Raw genomic sequence first — 19,580 nt, 5'->3', positions numbered from 1 at the left:
GGTCGAGTGCCCAGAGTTCAATCCCCAGTACCCCCGCCCCCCAAAAAAGGAAGTAGATTTATTCATCTAAAGAGAAAATCGTTTGAACTAAAATTGCAAGAATTTTGTTCTAGGACTCCTCATACAAAAGACATTGAAAAATGAAAGGTATATTGCATTCAACTCTAGTTCAAATGCATCATTTATTACATCTACTCTTTTTTAAAAAAAATCTGCTTTCTCCTAAACCAGTTATAATACTTTATAAATTAACTCTTTATCTCATTAATTATGGGATTAAGTATACATTAGAAACACAGAAGGTATGGCACAGTTATGGTTACATGATATCAACAAAATCAATGAGAACATGAAAGTCTCTCTCCCCACAACAAGCCCTTCAAAGCTGACAAGTATAGATGTGCACATGCACCTGTGTTTTGTTTCTCTGTGCTCAAAAGAACTTTTTTCCCTACAGAAGCTATTTCACATGGTAGTAGCTCAATTACCAAGTGTCCAAAGAGCAGAAGTTACATCTTGCTCATCTTAGTACCATTATGACATTTTTACACATTGTTCATGATAAGAAGAAATGTTTATTGAAAATAAATACAGTTATGGTCTACAATTTTCACCTATGCATTTGCCAAATTGTTCCAAAAGTTTATTTTCTAGTTTATTTTAAGATAGCAATAATACAACAATATCTAAAGTTAACTATTTTCTATGGATGAAGGCTTACAATTACCTTTGAAAGTTAAAAAACCACATATAGCTGGGCATTGTGGTACATGCCTGTAATTCAAGCTACTTAGAAGGCTAAAGCAGAGGATCCTAAATTTGAGTCAACATTAGCACTTAGCAAAATACTGTTCCAAAATAAAAACATTTTTCAAAGGATCCCAGGTTCAATTGCCAGTACTGAAAAATAAATAAAATAATAAATAAATAAAATAAAGACCACATATAGAGGCTGGGGGGTGTACCTCAGTGGTAGACCTAACATGCGCAAGGCCTGTTCAATTGGGGGTGGGGAGTTGCAGCACACACATATAGACTATTATTAAAAACTTCAAAAGAAGCTGGCCATTGCTGAGCTTCTCGAGGATAAAGGCATTGGCAAGCCTCCTCCTCAGTCATGGAGTAGCAGGTGATGCAAAGTGTCAGCCCAGGGAGATCTAGATACCTTAGAGCCTTTGAGCCCGCCCAGCTGGTCCTTGTCATTCAGTCCCCACACGAACACTTTGGTTCTTATTGTAGCTGCTGATTCCAGCCCTGCAGCCTTCTTTCTAATAAGGCTACCCAAAGGAAAACACAAAAATAGAGGTTATTCAACATAAAACATTTAAAAAATTAAAAAAGAGCAACCTCAATCAATCAAAGCTTTCCGGTTACTGTCAGAAATTCAAAGTTTTGTTTTAATACAATAAAATTTCAAATATCTACATAAGTTTTACCACAATCTAATTTTAGCTATTTTTGATACAGATCTTTCTATGATATACTATGAATGTCTTTCTTCTTAAATATCAAGTTGAACATAAAAAAATGTTCTGATACGGAACAATTCCCATCCTCCACCAGGATGCATAGAAACACTGGGGAAAGGGCTGTGGCTTTAGCTCAGTGGCAGAGCACCTGCCTAATGTGTGAGGCACTAGGTTCAATCCTTAGCACTGCACTATTTATAAATAAACAAACAAACAAAATTAAGGCAAGCTATCCATCTACAACTTAAAAAAAAAAAAAACTCACTAGGGAAATGTGGAATGTCACTGGGAATGGCCTTGTGGCAATGTCCCTAAACCATCTTTATTGTCTGTCTGTTTCCAAAAGACAGATTAAAGCAAATGTGCCTGTATGATGTTAGAGGCATTCTAACACAGATACATGAGGCAAAATCAATCTTTCTTCCCTCCCTCCCTCCCTCCCTCCCTCTCTCTCTCTCTCTCTCTCTCTTTCTCTCTCTTTCTTTCTTTCTTTCCTCCCCCTGCCCACAACACTGGTCCTCATCTCCTTTCCTTGGATGAGTTACTCCTTCCACTTTACTCCTCCTGTCTCTGACCTAGCCCTGTTAGGTTGGAAGTTTAATCAACAACGGCCAAAGTACTCTCATTCTTGAACCTGATAAAGCCAGGAAGTGCTTAGTACACAGTGTTAGATTGTTTTAGTCTGATGCCAAGTGCTAAGGAACCGCTTCTTTTGGGTCTGAGACATTGCCTTTGTATTTGCCTTTGTTCTGTTCTTATAAACTAAGGTGAAAGAAATTAAATGGTTCTAGATAGGTTAGGTGTTCTTTTTTTAATGTTATATCCTGATATATTTACTTTAAGGGACCAGAATTTTATGGTTTGGAAATAAAAATGTAGGAAACTCTTTCATGTGATACCAGGCACAGTAGAGCACACTGATACATAAGGTATTAAAATATCTTATAAAACATTTTCAGTCAAAAACATGGATAGGAAACCAGGAATGATATTCTGGATGGTTAATGACTGGTAGCATGAAAATATGAACCAGTCAGAATAGAGATCTGCTACACATGGTTGTTGTGGGCACATCCCATCTGGAAGCTAGGCTTGTGGGAGAATGCCAAAATCACTGATTCATCTGGAAATTATCAGCTAATTAATGATACCCTACAGGAAAAGCACTATTATGTTAAAATATATAGATTCCTTTTGTTAATATGTTCAATCATGTAAAAATCTGGTCAATGAGTAAAGCCCAAAACTTTATGGTTATTTCACATATATGGCACATATTTTAGTTTAATTTTTCCAATTCATTTTAGTAGCTACTAAATTTAAAAATTCCTTAAAAGTTTAATTAATACAAACAGATACAATGTACAGCCTAACATATATTCTACATAAGATAATGCTGTATATACTAATTTTTTTTCAACTTACATGCAAAGGTTTTGAAATAAAACAGGATAGAAATATAAAAGGTTTTTCAACATCAATAAAACTTTTTGACATTTTCAAAAAACAAAATACAGGACAGAATCCAAACCCAAGATAACAGAGCCCTAAGATAACCTGACTTATTACCATAGTTGCTGCCATCCATGACTAAGAAAATGTGCTTAACAGCAGGGCAGGAAGAGCTCCTGTGTCTCCTTATGTCACATGCTGGGAAGAACTTGGAGAAAAGGACATTTGTAGAGGGCTCTAGCCCCACTAGCAACCCAAGAACACCTTGATAATGTTGAAAACGTTGCAGTTTATTTTGTATACCCTTTGACTTAGCAATTTCACTTATTCCAATTTATCTACGAAAATACAACTTATAAAAACTGTAATTATCTTCATTGTTCGCTGCTGGTAAAATGGAGCCTAGAGCAGCCATTGCACAAATGGCAGATACTGATTTCACCTGGCACATGCTACTCCCCACATTAGGAGTACCCTTGCCCACCCATTCTGCTTTGATAACACTGACTCTTCCCTGTAAGGATGGTCTAGAGATAAGACTCCACTGTAGACTCACAAGGCATCCTTCCTGCCACTGAACACAGCCATAGTAACACAATAAGGTGAGTTTGTCTGGTTTTATTGCATGTGCACCATAGGACTGGACTGTGGTAGGCGTTCCATAGATACACATTAAATTGATGAACATAGCAACAGGCATTGCCACACTGTTCATTCAGAAAGGAACAGTCATAAGATGAAGTATTGGACTCCAAAACTGTATACAGCAAACTAATGACATGGATATTCCAGAGATGGCTGGTGGTGACGGCTAGACATTGCCAATAGTGCATATGTACTTGGTGACACTGAACTGCATGTTTAAAAATTTTTAAATGCAATGATAAAATGATTAAGGAGAAAAAGCTATAAATTATACCATAACATTTCTGTAGGAAAATACATTTTGGGAAAAAAAGTAAAAACTTTTTGTCTTGAAACAAATATAAAAGATATTATACCAAACTAGCAACAGTGATATTTCAGGTAGAAAAATCAGACATCTTTATTTACTTTATTTCACTCTTTAAAAGGTATTTTTTTTCTAAATATGAAGTATTTCTATATTAGATATTTTCTTTAAAAGTTAAATTGCAACTTTTGAAAGCTAAAGCTTTCCAAACATTCTTATGGGCATAAGACCACTTTCCTTATGAAATATACTGTAATTAAATATTTATTTTTGAAAGTCAGAATTTAGAATGATAAGTGAGCAAAAGTAACAAATAACTCCTACCTTCCACTGTTGCCTTTGTCATCTTCTTCCTCTTCATTATCTGAAGCTAAGAAAGGAACTGCAGCCAAATCCTCCTCCTCTGCACGGATCCGTCCCAGGAGGATGAGGCCATGAATTTTACAGTCAATTCCAGAGCTCCGACATTGTTTTATTGCAATTTCAATATACCTGTGATACTAGACAGGAAAACAATGAAGTATACTTTTTAGACTCAAACACATTCTTTTTTTTGGGGTGGTGGGGGGGGCTAAAGAGCAGAACATTTGAGACATAGGACATGCAGTATGTTAGGATCCTTTACTTAAGTTCTGGAACTACCAAATGAGATATCAAAGTTCATACAGCCATTAATGCCGGGCGTGGTGGTGCACACCTATAATCCCAGCAGCTCAGGAGGCTGAGGCAGGAGGATTGCAAGTTCAAAGTCAGTCTCAGCAAAAAGCAACAACTCAGTGAGACCCTATCTCTAAATAAAATACAAAAAATAGGGCTAGGGATGTGGCTCAGTGGTTGAGTGCCCATGAGTTCAATCTCTGGTACCAAAAAAGTAAAAAATTAAAAAAAAATTAATACAGCCATATCTTAGTAATCTTTGCCTTCAAAAAAAGTCATTAATTCATCAGATATGTCTGCTTGAGGCTTAGACTAATTTTCTTACTAAAATAAAATAGAATTATAGGCTTACTGAATGACAAACCTTCCTCTCTTAGCATTTTCATGAACCAAGATGTGTTAAGTATGAAGAGATTAAATGTCAGATAGTCATGGAACCTTCATAATTTTTAAAACAAAATAAAAATATTTGAATATACCCAATTAGAGAAAAAAGCACAAAGAACTCCATAACCCATCACCCAGTTCAATAATTATCAACATACACCAATCTTACTCATATATGGATTATGATAAGAAAATTCCAGGCATTATGCTGTTTTAAAACTTCAGTATTTATTACTAAATTAAGGAATTTTTTAAAACCATATCCACATTATTATTTCCATAGCTCAAACAGTAATTCCTATATCGTCTAATAACGCTACAGTGATCAAAATGTTCTGATTGTCATTTTGTTATTGGCTGTTCAATTCAGAATATAAACAAGATCCAAGCTCCTCTGTTACTTATTTGCCATTTGATTGTTAAAGTTCATGTGTTTGTCCTACAAATGTCCTGCACCCTATATTTGGCAAGTCACATTCTTATCATGGCACTGACGAAAATCCCCTATCATTATATTACATGTAAACAAAGTGATATATACCAGGAAGCACATAACACTAACAATTACTTTAAAAAAAAAACATATATATATATATATATATATATATATATATATATATATTGTTGTTGGACAGAATATCTTTATTTTATTTATTTATTTTTATGTGGTGCTGAGGATTGAACCCAGGGCTTCATACATGCTAGATGAGTCTTTTACCACTGAGCACAGGCCCTAACAATTACTTTTGATTGCCTAAACTGGACCTGATCAAACCTCAAGATTTACCTATTTCGCAGGAAATACATGTTGAACAACATCACCAGGATGCAAAAGCCAAATAAAAAATATGAATGATGCCTCAGGGAAAAGGTGACTTCATTTTTTTTCTTCTTTAGCAAAGAAAAAAAAACAAGAGAATTAAGACTTAAATGTGGTGCAAACTATAGACACTATTTGTATGAAGAGTCACATATACTGACTTGAAAAGGACATTTATGGGATAATTAGGAAAATCAGAACACTGCCTAGATACTAGATGAAGTTAAAGAAAAATTATTTGATATAATAAGGGTGCTAGAGTATTGTCTTGTTTTTTAATTCTTTGTTAGAGATGAATACGAGGTAAGTGCTACTGAAGTAAGATCATGTGTAGAACTTGCTGATGAAGAGAAAGGAGGTGGGAGGAAAACAGTGGCACACAACTGGCAAAATGTATTGATACTTTCAATGTTGAAGCAAAGTGATGGGATCATGAAGGTTTTGGTACACTTTCCTTTGTATGTTAGAAAATTCCCTTAACAAGCCATTTACATAGGAAAGGCTATGATAAAGAGTCTAGGAGCTTTATGACATAATGAATCCCACTGTCATGTGTATTTACAGTACCCCCAAAAAAGAATACTCATACAAAAGTCTAACAATTCCAAAGGAATGGTATATTTTAGTTAGTTGTGGGATAGATGGTAGGTCATGACTCTTTTGTTTACACACAATGCTTCATATTCTTATATACATGATATACACTATTGTGTACTTATCAAATATTACAGAATCAATTGTTCTGAATTGAAAATTTCTTACATTAAGTACACCACTTATAAATGACAATCTCACCTGTTGATTTTATTAACTGTAGTTATTAATTTAGTTAAAACACAAAAATACATAAAACTAATAACTGCCCTCAGTTACCTAGCAATAAGTGAACACTAAAATTCACTATAACTCAGTATTATCTTTTCTCAGAAAAGCTCAATGGTTATTTTTTTCTTTTCTTTTCTTTGCCTTTTTTTCTTCTTGTGGTACTGGGGAAAGAGCCTGGGACACTCTACCACTAAACTATATATCCCTAGCATTTTTAAAATTTTTATTTTGTGGCAAGGTCTCACTAAGTTGCTCAGTCTGGCATCAAAATTGCAGTTCTCCTGCCTTCACCTCCTGAGTCACTGGAATTACAAGCATGTTTTTTCATTATCTTCCATTTTTATAATTTTCCACCTTATATATTAATAGTGATTTTAACTGTAATTAATCAGTATATCATAAAATAGCTCAATGATATTAAAGAATGAACAGTAACTAGGAAATCAGCAATACAGTGGAATAGAGGGGTCAGTTCCCTGGTAGCTCCAAGGCAGGAACCAAGAAAAGCAAACAGACAGCTTTTCAACAAGCCAACCTCTATTAATTCCTCTTTCATTCTTCCTATAATTTTTTACTTGTATCTTTTCCCCTCCTTCCTCAAAAACAACACATCCTACACCACTTCTGTTCTTTGTCCACCATTTGAAATTGTAAACCCTTTTGCAAATTTACTGCTTATATTCTAGACAATAATTGAACACATTATTTCTGTTTATTGTGACACAACTGTAGATAACTTAAGAAGTTATTTGGTTTAAGACTGAACTTTGTTTGCTACGTGTTGTTATCATGTGTCTCTTCCTGAAAGGCAAGGTACTAGAAATCTTTAGGGAGACTGTAAGTCCACAGGGAAGAAACTGTACTGCCTTAGATCCACACTGTAAGATGGGCAGACACACAAACAACATGAAAAAAAAGGGTACAAAGTATCCCAAACAAATCAAGATATTCCAGTAATAGAATCCATTGATGACACAGTAGAAGAAATGTCAGAGAAGGAGTTTAGAATGTACATGGTTAAATGGATCAGCAATGTAAAGGATGATGTAAGGACTGAAATCAGAGATAAAACTCAGGAGATAAAAGATCACTTCGATATAGAGATTCTGAAAAGCAATCAAGCAGAAATTCTCATAATGAAGGGATCAATAAACAAGTTAAAAATTCAATGGAAAGCATCAACAGACTAGACCACTTGGAAGACAGAACCTCAGACAATGAAGACAAAATATATAATCTTGAAAATGAAGAAGACCACGGAGAGAACATGTTAATAAACCTGAACAGAACTTCCAAGAATTATAAGATAACATAAAAAGAACAAATTCAAGATTTATCAAGATAGATGAAGATGAAGATAAAAACCAAAGGAATGTACTATATTTTCAATGAAATAATATCAGAAAATGAAATGGAAAATCAAATTCAAGAGGCTTATATGACTCCAAATGTACCAAATTACAACAGATCCACACCAAGTCACATTATAATGAAAATGCCTAACATATAGAATAAGGATAGAATTTTAAAGGCTGTGAAAGTAAAGTATCAAATTACATACAAGGGGAAACCAATTTGGATCTTAGCTGACTTCTCAACCTAGATTCTCAAAGCTAGGAAGTTCTGAAATAATGTATACCAAACCTCTCAAAAAGTTTTCTGAACTAATAAATGAATTTAGCAACAAAGCAAGATATGAAATTAATACCCATAAATCAAATGCATTCCTATATACCAGTGATGAATCCACTGAAAGAGAAATTAGGAAAACTACCCCATTCACAATAGCCTCAAATAAAATAAAATACTTGGGAATCAATCTAACAAAAGAGGTGAAAGACCTCTACAATGAAAACTACAGAACACTAAAGAAAGAAATTGATGAAGACCTCAGAAAATGGAAAGACAGCCCATGTTCCTGGATAGTCAGAATTAACATTGTCAAAATAGCCATACTACCAAAAGCATTACACAGATTTAATGCAATTTCTATTAAAATCCCAATGACATTCTTTATAGAAATAGAGAAGGCAATAATGAAATTCATTTGGAAAAATAAGAGACCCACCCAGAGTAGCCAAAGCAATCCATAGCAAGAAAAGTGAAGCAGGATGCATCACAAATCCAGACCTTAAATTATACTACAGAGCTATAGTAACAAAACTGCACGGTATTGGCACCAAAACAGACATGTAGACCAATGGTACAGGATAGAAGACAGAGAGACAAACCCACAAAAATACAGTTAACCCATTCTAGACAAAAGTGCCATAAACATTCACTGGAGAAAAGATAGCCTTTTCAACAAATGGTGCTGGAAAAACTAGAAATCCACATGTAGCAGAATGAAATTAAACTCCTATCTCTCACCCTGCATGAAACTCAGCTCAAAGTAGATCAAAGACTTAGGCACTAGAACAGAGACCCTGCACCTAAAAGAAATAAAAGCAGGTCTAAATCTCTACCACATCGACTTAGGAAATGACTTCCTTAACAAGACTCCTAAAGCACAAAAACTAAAATCAAGAATCAATAAAGGGGATGAAATCAAACTAAAAATCTTCTTGACAGTAAAGGAAACAATCAATAACGTGAAGAGAGAGTCTACAGAATGGGAGAAAATCTTTACCACATCTGCACCACAGATAGAGCATTAATCCCCAGGACATATAAAGAATTCAAAAAAAACTTCACACACACACACGCGCATGCACACACACACACCCACACAAATAACCCAATCAATAAATGGCCTAAGGAATTAAACAGACACTTCACAGGAGAAATACAATCGATCAAAAAATATTTGAAAAAATGTTCAACATCTCTAGCAATTAGAAATGCAAATCAAAACTACACTGAGATTTCATCTCACGCCAGTAAGAATGGCAATTATCAATAATACAAGAAACAATAAATGTTGGCGAGGATGTGGGAGGAAAGGTACACTTTTACATTGCTGGTGGGACTGCAAATTGATGCAAAAACTCTAGAGAGCAGAATGGAGATTCCTTAGAAAATTTGGAATGGAACCACCATTTGATCCAGTTACCCCACACTCCTCAGTTTATACCCAAATGATTTAAAATCAGCATACTACAGTGACACAGCCACATCAATGTTTATAGTTTATAGCAGTTCAATTCTACAACAGTTAAACTATGGAACCAACCTAGGTGCCCTTCAACAGATAAACAGATAAAGAAAATGTGGTACATATACACAATGGAACATTACTCAGCCTTAAAAAAGAATGAAAGTATGACATTTTCAGTAAATGGATGGAGCTGGAGAATATCGTGCTAAGCAAAGTAAGCCAATCCTAAAGAACCAAAGGCCAAATGTTTTCTCTGATATGCAGATGCTAATTCACAATAAGGGTGGGGGGCAGCTAGGGAAGAACAGAAGTACTTTAGATTAGACAGAGGAGAATGAAGGGAGTAGAAGGTGTATGGGAGTAGGAATGATAGCATAATGAATGAGACATTATTACCCTATGTGCATATATGATTATGTGACTGGTATAAATTCTATACCACGTACAACCAGAATGAGAAGTTATATTCCATTTATGTATGATGTGTCAAAATGCAGGTATATTATTTGTCAATTTCAAATAAAGCTTAGAAAATAAGAAGGAATGGTAGAGCTGGGTTGTATCTCAGTGGCAGAGAGCTTGTTCAATCCCCAGCAACATAAACACACAGACACACACACACACACACACACACACACACACACACGAATGACATATTGCATTTAGTAATTTATAAGTAAACTCTTCAAGTATAATAAACTTTGAATGAATATAATATTGTTATCTACTATCATTGTGCCAATTAAATTAGTCCTCACAAAACAATAGTGCACGTAGTAGAGAAAACTGTGTTAATTGATATTCTTTTAAATACACTTCATATATTAGAATTGTGCCTGTATCATATGTGGAAAAGATTTACTGGAGGATTTGAGACAAGAGAATATTGATGATTTGTAGTATTTACTGCTTAAAACAGCTCCCAATGATTCTCTCAGAATTTTTAAGAAATACAATAAATGTGGAGTCATTCTAAAAGCTATTTTATTGTCAACTGAAAGACTGCTACCACATGACAAGTTCAGCACTTGACACCAAAGGTTATTAAAACAAAAAAAGTAATTTCAATTTCACATGCATGGTCAGAAAAACCACTGCAGACCAATGATGACAAAAAAAAATGCAGATGCAAAGAGTGCCCTCAATCAAATGCCTGTTGACTTGTACCAGGGACACTTACGCATGCTGTAAAATAGTGAGAATGAAATGTCTTATTTCCTTTTCAAACTGATCTGATAAATAGCAGATTCAAGTGTATAAAACAAGTTGACAAAATAACATTAAATTTTAAACAAGTACGATGGATTATTTAGTCAGAATATAAGAAAAATGGGGCTCAGTGCTAGAATACAAATATCCAAGCCACCTCCCTTACCATTTGTAAATCATTAAAAAGGAGCAAGACAACTGCTACTTACCTCTGTGCAGTCATTCAGAAGAGGCACTGTGGTGTCACTGGGGTTAATATTGATTGTCTTTAGTTCAATTAGGTTATTAAGGGAATTTCCACCTAGAAAAAGGAAAAAAAATCAAGGAATTAAACAAAAGAATTTTATTAAAAGATGGAAAGATACTTCATTTTGAGAAATGAATTCCATTACCTGACACCACAACCAGGGAAGGCATATAGCTACTGTCAGCAGGATCCACTATCATTTTTAATCTATGAACAAGAACATCAGGAAAAATCTCCAAACGAATCCAATGCTTTAAAAAAAAAAAAAAAAACTCTCAGCAAAATTCAGCTATTAAAATAGTATCACTGAAGCTTTAGTTTATATGAGTTTTTTTTAAATGTAAAATATAGCATGAGAGAGAATAATACATTACCCTGGCAGAAACAAGAATGTTACATGCATGGTCAGAAAAGTGTATTTAAAATGTATTGAAGTGTATTTAAATTCCTCCCTATCACTCATTCAAAGTCCAAGAAATGATATATTTATAGACTCCTGACCAAGGGTGCTCCTCCATACCATAAGGAGTAGGTGAGAAGCCAGGTTCTTGCCTGTAATCCCAACAGCTCAGGAGGCTGAGATGGGAGGATCATGAGTTCAAAGCCAGCCACAGCAATAGCAAGGCACTAAGAACTCAGCGAGACCCTGTGTCTAAACAAAATACAAAATAGAGCTGGGGAAGTGGCTCAGTGGTCTAGTGCCCCTGATACCAAAAAAAAAGAGTGGGTGAGAGAAAATACTAGGATCAAGATGGAGAAAATATCCCTCTGCCCAAGTCTGCCCTATATGCCCACAGGAGGTAAACCCACATGTTAGTGCAATCACGAGGATTTGCCCAAGAAAGCTTCAGTCCATCCTAAAACAAAAACACTTCTTACCAGAGCCAGAATTGGAACTCACAGCTTTTAGCAAAAAAGGACAACAAAAAAAAGCCTACAACATCCCCTATCAATTGATTAGTTGGATGAAATCTGTTACTTATACTGTTTAAAATTTCTTAATGGTCTGGGGTTGTAGCTCAGTGGTAGAGCATTTACCTCACATGTGTGAGGCCTTGGGTTTGATCCTCAGCACCACATATAAATAGATAGACAGATAGATAGATAGGATGTTGTGTCCACCTACAACTTAAAAAAAAAAAAAAAGAAAACTCTTGACAAGAAAAATTGGATGGCATGTTATTCTGTTATTTCAAAACAATTTATGACCTGAAACATAAAATGAGTACTAACAGGTACCATCACTAAAACTGTTGGTTTTTCAAAGTTCATTTTAAAAACCTAAATGAAAGCAGTTCTTGATTCCCTGCCCTATCACCGCTGCACACTACCTTTCCTTGTGACCCAGATGACTGCCAACAGGGCTCACTGCCATCAATCAGACGAGAAGCTTGATTCACAGAAGATGACACGTTCAGGCTCTTCACCATGCGGGACCAGCTGTCCAGCAGCATTCCTGGCTGACTGTTATGACAGCGCTTCAGCTGTTTTCCAGAACGGCCACAAAAGACTGCAGACTGTCCTATTTCCCATGGTCAAAAACAGGGTTAACAATTGCTAAACTGGGAGAAAACCTTCATGACCAAGAAATCAGGAATATTATATACAGATGAACTTCTAACTTTATTAAAAATTACAGTTAATAAATATCAAAAATGGCTTCAAAAAACCTTATCAATCTGGCATTTTACACCAAATTATTAAGTCTATATAATGCTTTAATTCATTCCACTTAAATCTCTGATAACCACAAGAATATATTTCCAAACAAAAAGGACTCAGACAGGTTGTGGGAATAGTTCAGTAATAGTCCTCACAGAAATATTCTTATTAAAAAGAACGGGGATGTGGGTCAGTGGTACAGCATCTGCTTAGCTTAAAGAAGGCCTGGGTTCAATTCCCAACACCACAAAAAAATAAAAATGCTTTTGTAAATGCAGAGCAAAAATCAAATTTGAAATAGCTTCCGTATCCACTAATGACAAATACAGAAATCCAACTAGCTTTTCTCATTAACAAATGGAAGAACCAGCTAAAATGTTCAAAAAATGACTAAATCATCTTGAAAGTATTAGAATTAACGAGAGTAGAGAATGACAAGGCCAGAATCTACAGAAACTGGCAATCAATGGAGATGAGGTGCACCCTGAATCATAGGCTCATCTTCCCTGATGCTATCTTGTCAGGTTCTACACAGAGCCCCTAATGCATGGCACTCTGCCAGCCTTGGAAGGGGAAAGGGGATGGGAATTACAGTCCAGAAGACCAGGAACAGGAGAGATGTTCACAGAAAACAATCCACACTTGAGATCCCAACAGGAAATACAAATAAGGGTGAACTATGAAAAAGGTTTTTGTTTGTTTATTTGTTTGCTGGGATTTTTTTTTTTTTTTAACATATTGCACCTCAGCATGAAATCTTCTCAATGACTGAAAGTTGACTAGGGTGAGATAGATACCTACTTATCCCTATTCCATGGTAGAATAATCCCTTCTCTCTCTCAATTACTGAAGAAAGAGAACAATAGCCTCAAATTGATTCAAGAAATAATCTTTCAGTATAACCCAGAATAATGGTACATGAGGATACAAGAAAACATGACTAAAAACTCCCTGAAATGAACATAAATAGATCCACAGAATTATAAGACTTTATGCTTACTGTGTTCAAAAAGGCAAGAAACTATAGAACATTTTAGCAGTGAACTGAAAACTATTAAAAAGAAAAAAATAGAAAGACTACAACTGATAAATGCAATAATTAAAAAAGAAAATCTTAATGAATAGGGATGAGGGTGTATAGCTAAGTAGTGAACACTTGTCTACCATGCATGCAGCTCTGGGTTCAATCACAAGCACCACAAAAAAAAAAAGAGAGAGAGTTAATAAAATACCTAGAATTAAGAACTGAAAAGTAATAATTTAGAAACCACAACGAGAAGTAAAATACTTCCTGGACAGAGATTAAGTCAAACACAGGTAAAAGGGGAGTCCCCAAAAAGGAGGAAGAGGGAAAAGGGCAGAGGCAATATGAGGAAAAAAGGCTGAATAATGAAGGACGAAGAGGAGGAATAAATAAAGGCATTTGAATTGAAAAGAATTTAAATTACCTCTGTTTATAGATGAAATTATCTTATATATAGAATATTCTGAAGAATCCACACAAAAAAACCATTAGAGCAAATTAAAGTGAGCAAAGTTGTAGGATACACACAAAATCAGTTTATGTATAAGCTAGCCACAAAAAAAGTTTCTATATCTTAGCAACAAATAGTACCAAAATGGAAGTTTATTTTTTAAATTCCATTTAAAATCCATGAAAATTCCATTTTCATGGAATTTAAAATTCCATTTAAAAAAGCATGAAAAACAAGTCTTCATTGGAATAATTTTAACCAAGAAAATATAAGACTTGTACACCAAAAATGACAAAATGTTGTTGAAGGAAATTAAAAAACACTTAAGTAAATGCAAAGACATGAATTGGAAGACTTGATATTATTAAAATGAGCATGTTACCCAGAGTAATATATAGATCCAATATAATCCCTAAAAAAATTCCAATGTCTTTTTTTTTTCCTATTTAACAAATGTGGAAAAATTTACCCCAAAATTCACCCAGAATTTTAAGGGACACCAAGTAGCCAAAACAATCTTGAAAAGGGAAAAGAAATTTAGAGGCCTCACACATCCTAATTTCTAAGTCTATTACAAAGCTCTCACAGGTGCCTGGCTAAGGGTAAACAGAAAAACAGAACAGAAATGAAAATTCAGAATAAACCCTCATATCTATGGCCAACTGGCTTTCTACAAGAGAGCCAACAAGACCAAACGGACAGTCTTTTTAACCAGTGGTGCTGGCAATGATGGGTATGCATGAACAAAACAATGAAGTTACCTTAGACTAAAAATTAACTCAAAATGGATCAAAGGGGGCTGTAGCTCCGTGGTAGAGTGCTTGCCTCACACATGTCAGGCACTGGGTTTGATCCTTAGCACCACATAACAATAAATAAACAAAGATAGATTTTTTTAAAAAAACAAAGGAATCCGCATTTTTTAAAAAAAAATGGATGAAAGAGTTAAAAACTCATACTCCAAAATTCTTAGAAAGAAACAGGGGCTAATTTTCACAATCTTCAATTTGGCAATGGTTAAACTGACAATAAAAGCAAAACAAGATGCCAATGCACAAGCAACAAAAGGAGAAAAATGGAACTTCATTAAAATTAAGAATTTCTGGGCTGAGGTTGTATGAGGCTCAGGGGTAGAGCACTTGCCTAGCACATGTGAGGTACTAGGTTCAATCCTCGGCACCACATATAAATAAATAAAATTAAGGTATTGCGTCCATCTACAATTAAAAATATCTCTTAAAAAATTAGGAACTTCTATAAAAGAGTAAAAATAACCCACAGAATGGGACAGAGTATTTTAAAATATGTATCTTATTAGAATACAATATCCATAATGCACAAAGAACTCAAATGGGCAAAGGATTTGCAAAGATACTTCCCTCAAAGAAGGTATGCAAAAGCAACAACAACAACAAAAGGCTTGACATAGTTGTCATTAGGGAAATTCAAATCAAAACCACAGTGAGAGCCAGATACAGTGTCTCACACCTACAATCACAGCAGCTCCGGAGGCTGAGGCAGGAGAATTTCAAGTTCAAAGCCAGCTTCAGCAACTTAATGAGGCCCTAATAAACAACTTAGTAAGAATCTGTCTTTAAATAAAATATTTTTTTTAAAGGGTTGGGGATGTGGCTCAGTAGTTAGGCATCCCTGGGTTCAATCCAAGGTATTAGGAATGGGGGGTGGGGATCGCAGGAGATACCACTAGAATGGCTTTGATCAATCAAAACCTGGAAAATTAAAAGGGTTGGTGAGAATGTGGAAAAAAATTAAAGCCACTTGCATTGCTGGTGGGAATATAAAATGAAACAGCTACTCTTAGAAGTACCTTGGCAATAACTCCAAAAATTAAACAAAGAACTACCAAATCCCCTGCAAGCCCACTCCTAGGTACACAATGAACAGTTTTGAAAACAAGGACTCAAATAGATACCTGAACCTCAAAGTTCACAGCAGAATTATTCACAACAGTCAAAAGGCAGAAACAACCCAAATGTCCACTAACAGACAAATGGATAAACAAAACTTGTTACCTTAATTCCTCCCCTTACTTATAAAAATAGGCAGCAGTGAGCAGGACCAACACTTCTGTTCAATTGTGCTCACTATTTACCCATGAACCTACCAAAAAAAAAAAATTCCAATATGTTTGTTCCCACAGTGATTATCTTACTAGTGATATTTGATGGATAACCATTCTACCCTACCTGGTTCATTTATTCTGCCAAATGTATGCCTGGTGTTGTGTTTTTTGGTCTTGAAACACGTTTCACAAAAATCAAAATCATCACAGTTTCTGCATTTGAATCTGGATCCATTGATAGGAAACATTTGACAGCCATCACACCTATTTTTAAAATAATCATTGAGTTGATAAGAAAAAGATGAATTTATTTATTAAAATTAATTCAAAAGAAAACCCTTCCTCCCCAAAAGAATTTAGCAATCATTAAAATTAAAACTCACGTAACCCCAGGATGAATACTAGGCACCAACTCCATTTCTGACAATAACCCAGTCCAGTGAGATTGCTGAGGGAAGTCGACAATGATATCTTTCCCATTGGCACTGAAAGCTAGGGAAGCATGAAAAACAGATGAGAAATCTTTATCATGAATATAAACCCACAATTAAAATTAAAACATACCTAGCCATGTAAAATTGCAGCTACTTATGTTTTACAAAGAGTCCTCATCTTTTAGAGGTATGTGCCTTGATACTTAACAGATAAAATGATACATAACATCAGGAGCTAGCTTCAAAATAATCAAGAGAAGGGACCATGGAAACAATTTTAGCTATAAATTGACCACAATTCAAGCTAATAGACACATAGAGATTCATTATACTATATTTTCTACTTTTACATGTTTATAATTTTCCACAGTATGAAGTTGTGTTGGGCTGGGGCCTGGGGAGGGGGAGGCACTAGGGACAGAACCACTAAGAAACTTTTAATTACACCACATTCAAAATTCCTTTTGGTACATTGAATATGTTAAGGAATAAAAAACAAAATAATAATGTTAAGACTTCTCTTATCCTTTGATAAAAAGTAATTTGCCACTCAAAATAGTGACTTAGAGGGCTGGGGTTGTAGCTCAAGGATAGAGCACTTGCCTCACACATGTGAGGCCCTGGGTTCAATCCTCAGCACTACATAAAAATAAATAAGTGAATAAAATAAAGATATTGTGTACATCTACAACTAAAAAATATTTTTTTAAAAAAAAGTGACTTAGAACTCAATTCTTCTTTTTAAGATTTGTCTTTGTTTTGATTTACAAATCTTTAAGAATATCTTAAGCAAAGAAAATTGTTTTTAAAAAGTAAAATATTAAATAAGCCATTTCTTCTTACATAACCTGAGAGGCTCTAACAACATCCCCATCTACTAAGGAAGCACCACCCTTGTGGCATCAGAAGGGCTTAAAGATACAACAATTGCTTATTTAATTCTTTCTTGTGCAAGTGTTAAAATGAACATAATATATTTTTCATAGTGTGCCATATGTTTGGCAATCTCAATTTCTCATTAAATATAACCTGAGGAAAATTTTATGCTTCCTGGTCCTAACTCCCATTATTTCCATATTTCTATTTCTTAAATACAGTACTAAATTTTGTACCACATAAAAGTCAAAAAAAAAGCAGTCCCTAATAGCCAGAGCTGGCCTGACCACAGGCAAAAAAACTGACAGAATAAATTAATAGAACTCCAATATCAAAGAAAGTCACTCTGTGACTAATGGATCAAGGCAAAAACAAAACGTTTCCTTAATCATGTTTGATCAAAGCCAGGCATGGTGGCACCTGCCTATAATCCCAGTGACTCAGAAAGTTAAGGCAGGAGGATTCCAAGTTTGAAGACAGCCTCAACAACTTACTAGGACCCTGTATCAAAACATTTTTTTTTTAAGGGCTAGGGGTACAGCTTTGTGGAAGAACCAACCTGTGTTCAATCACTATTACTACAGAAAAAAAAGGGGTGGGGGAGAGGAGAAAAAGAAAAAGAAATCATGTCTAATCAAGGTTAAATCTAATTCAAACCACAAATTTAACCACCTGTCTCCTTACACTGGCTAATATGAATGGCTACTTCTATAGCAATCACAATTTTAGCTTGGCTCCATTCCTCCTGCCATGTAGATAATATTTATTTAGATACACAATCTTAGAATTACCCTTAGCTTCCTCAAACCCTCCCCCTAGTACTCAACACAAGCCCTGTTGGTTCTTGCTCACACTCAGATCCCCAGGGTATATGTCCTCCCAAATTACAGTGAGTTAATAAATTGAACTTGATTCAACAGCAGATGCACTTTGGGGCCTTTAGCCTTGTTTTTAGACAGTCAAAAACTGCTACTGAGCCAGGTGTAGTGGTGCACACCTGTAATCCCAGTGACTCGGGAGGCTCTGACAGAAAAATCTCAAGTTTGAGGATAGCCTCAGCCACTTAGTAAGGCCCTGTGTCAAAAGAAAAAAGGAAAAAAGGATTGATGATGTAGTCGGTGGTAAAGCACCACTGGGTTCAACCACCTGTACCAAAAACAAAAAAATCCAACCACCACCATGAGGCTTTCTTCTCCATGAGGTGGGGCTGTGTGCCCTGAGTTAATGAAAAGTCAGCATTTGGAATTTTATTCCCTGGATAACATTACCTTTCACAATTCCCACACTTTGATGAGTCACAGATCCCCACTTGTACTTTGGTGTGGTAACAGAGGCTTTCACTCGTACTTTATCACCAATCTTGATGTGAGAAGAAGAACTTGGTGGAGGATAGCCTAGAGAATTCAACAATAAAATGCACTTTAATTAGCACTCATTACTGGGAACTCTGTCTCTTAACAGGCCAAAGAGCTTAATAAAGAATGTGCTCACCTATAAGTTCCACATGAATATATCTAACCCAGTAAGTGCCGCCCTTCTGCTGCCAATCACACTGAACGTTGAGGTCATGTAATCCATCTCTATCCAGTTTGATGACTTTGCCCACATCGCCCTCACACACTTCTTCATATGTTCGACAGCATCTAACCATCATTCCCACCTAAAATTGAAATGAAATTAAAAGTCCAGGGCAGAGTATCTAGATGAAATGAACCATTATTAGTAATGTTCTATTCTTTAAAAATTTGTTTAGCACCCAGAATGCAGATCCAAGTATTATTTACACTAAATGAAACCAGGGTTCTTTAGAAAACTGGCTGGCTCTATATCTGGGGCAGGAAATATACAGGACGAGCCTGGATCAACTTGGCTATAAAGTAAGTAAAGGATCTAACAACAATTATTGGGTTCATTCAAAAGAACAGTCTGATCATC

General features: G+C 35.3%; 1 protein-coding gene across 5 annotated transcripts in view; it reads right to left on the bottom strand.

The window, feature by feature from the left end:
• The window catches only part of Herc2 (HECT and RLD domain containing E3 ubiquitin protein ligase 2), a 207,631-nt gene that overhangs the window by 63,019 nt on the left and 125,032 nt on the right, over window positions 1-19,580 (bottom strand). For all 5 annotated transcript variants that reach the window (XM_026400487.2, XM_026400485.2, XM_026400490.1 and 2 more), the window contains 9 exons: window positions 19,137-19,305; window positions 18,914-19,039; window positions 16,719-16,827; window positions 16,460-16,599; window positions 12,447-12,637; window positions 11,261-11,366; window positions 11,078-11,169; window positions 4,198-4,373; window positions 1,166-1,277 (listed from right to left, as the gene is read on the bottom strand). In XM_026400487.2, coding sequence (XP_026256272.1) covers window positions 1,166-1,277; window positions 4,198-4,373; window positions 11,078-11,169; window positions 11,261-11,366; window positions 12,447-12,637; window positions 16,460-16,599; window positions 16,719-16,827; window positions 18,914-19,039; window positions 19,137-19,305 — 1,221 coding nt within the window. The remainder of the gene's footprint in view (window positions 1-1,165; window positions 1,278-4,197; window positions 4,374-11,077; window positions 11,170-11,260; window positions 11,367-12,446; window positions 12,638-16,459; window positions 16,600-16,718; window positions 16,828-18,913; window positions 19,040-19,136; window positions 19,306-19,580) is intronic.

This window comes from Urocitellus parryii, chromosome 6, assembly GCF_045843805.1.
Source record: "Urocitellus parryii isolate mUroPar1 chromosome 6, mUroPar1.hap1, whole genome shotgun sequence".
NCBI classification, from domain to species: Eukaryota; Metazoa; Chordata; class Mammalia; order Rodentia; family Sciuridae; genus Urocitellus; species Urocitellus parryii.
The sequence above is the reverse complement of the archived record's forward strand: the minus strand, read 5'-3'. Positions and strand labels throughout refer to the sequence as shown.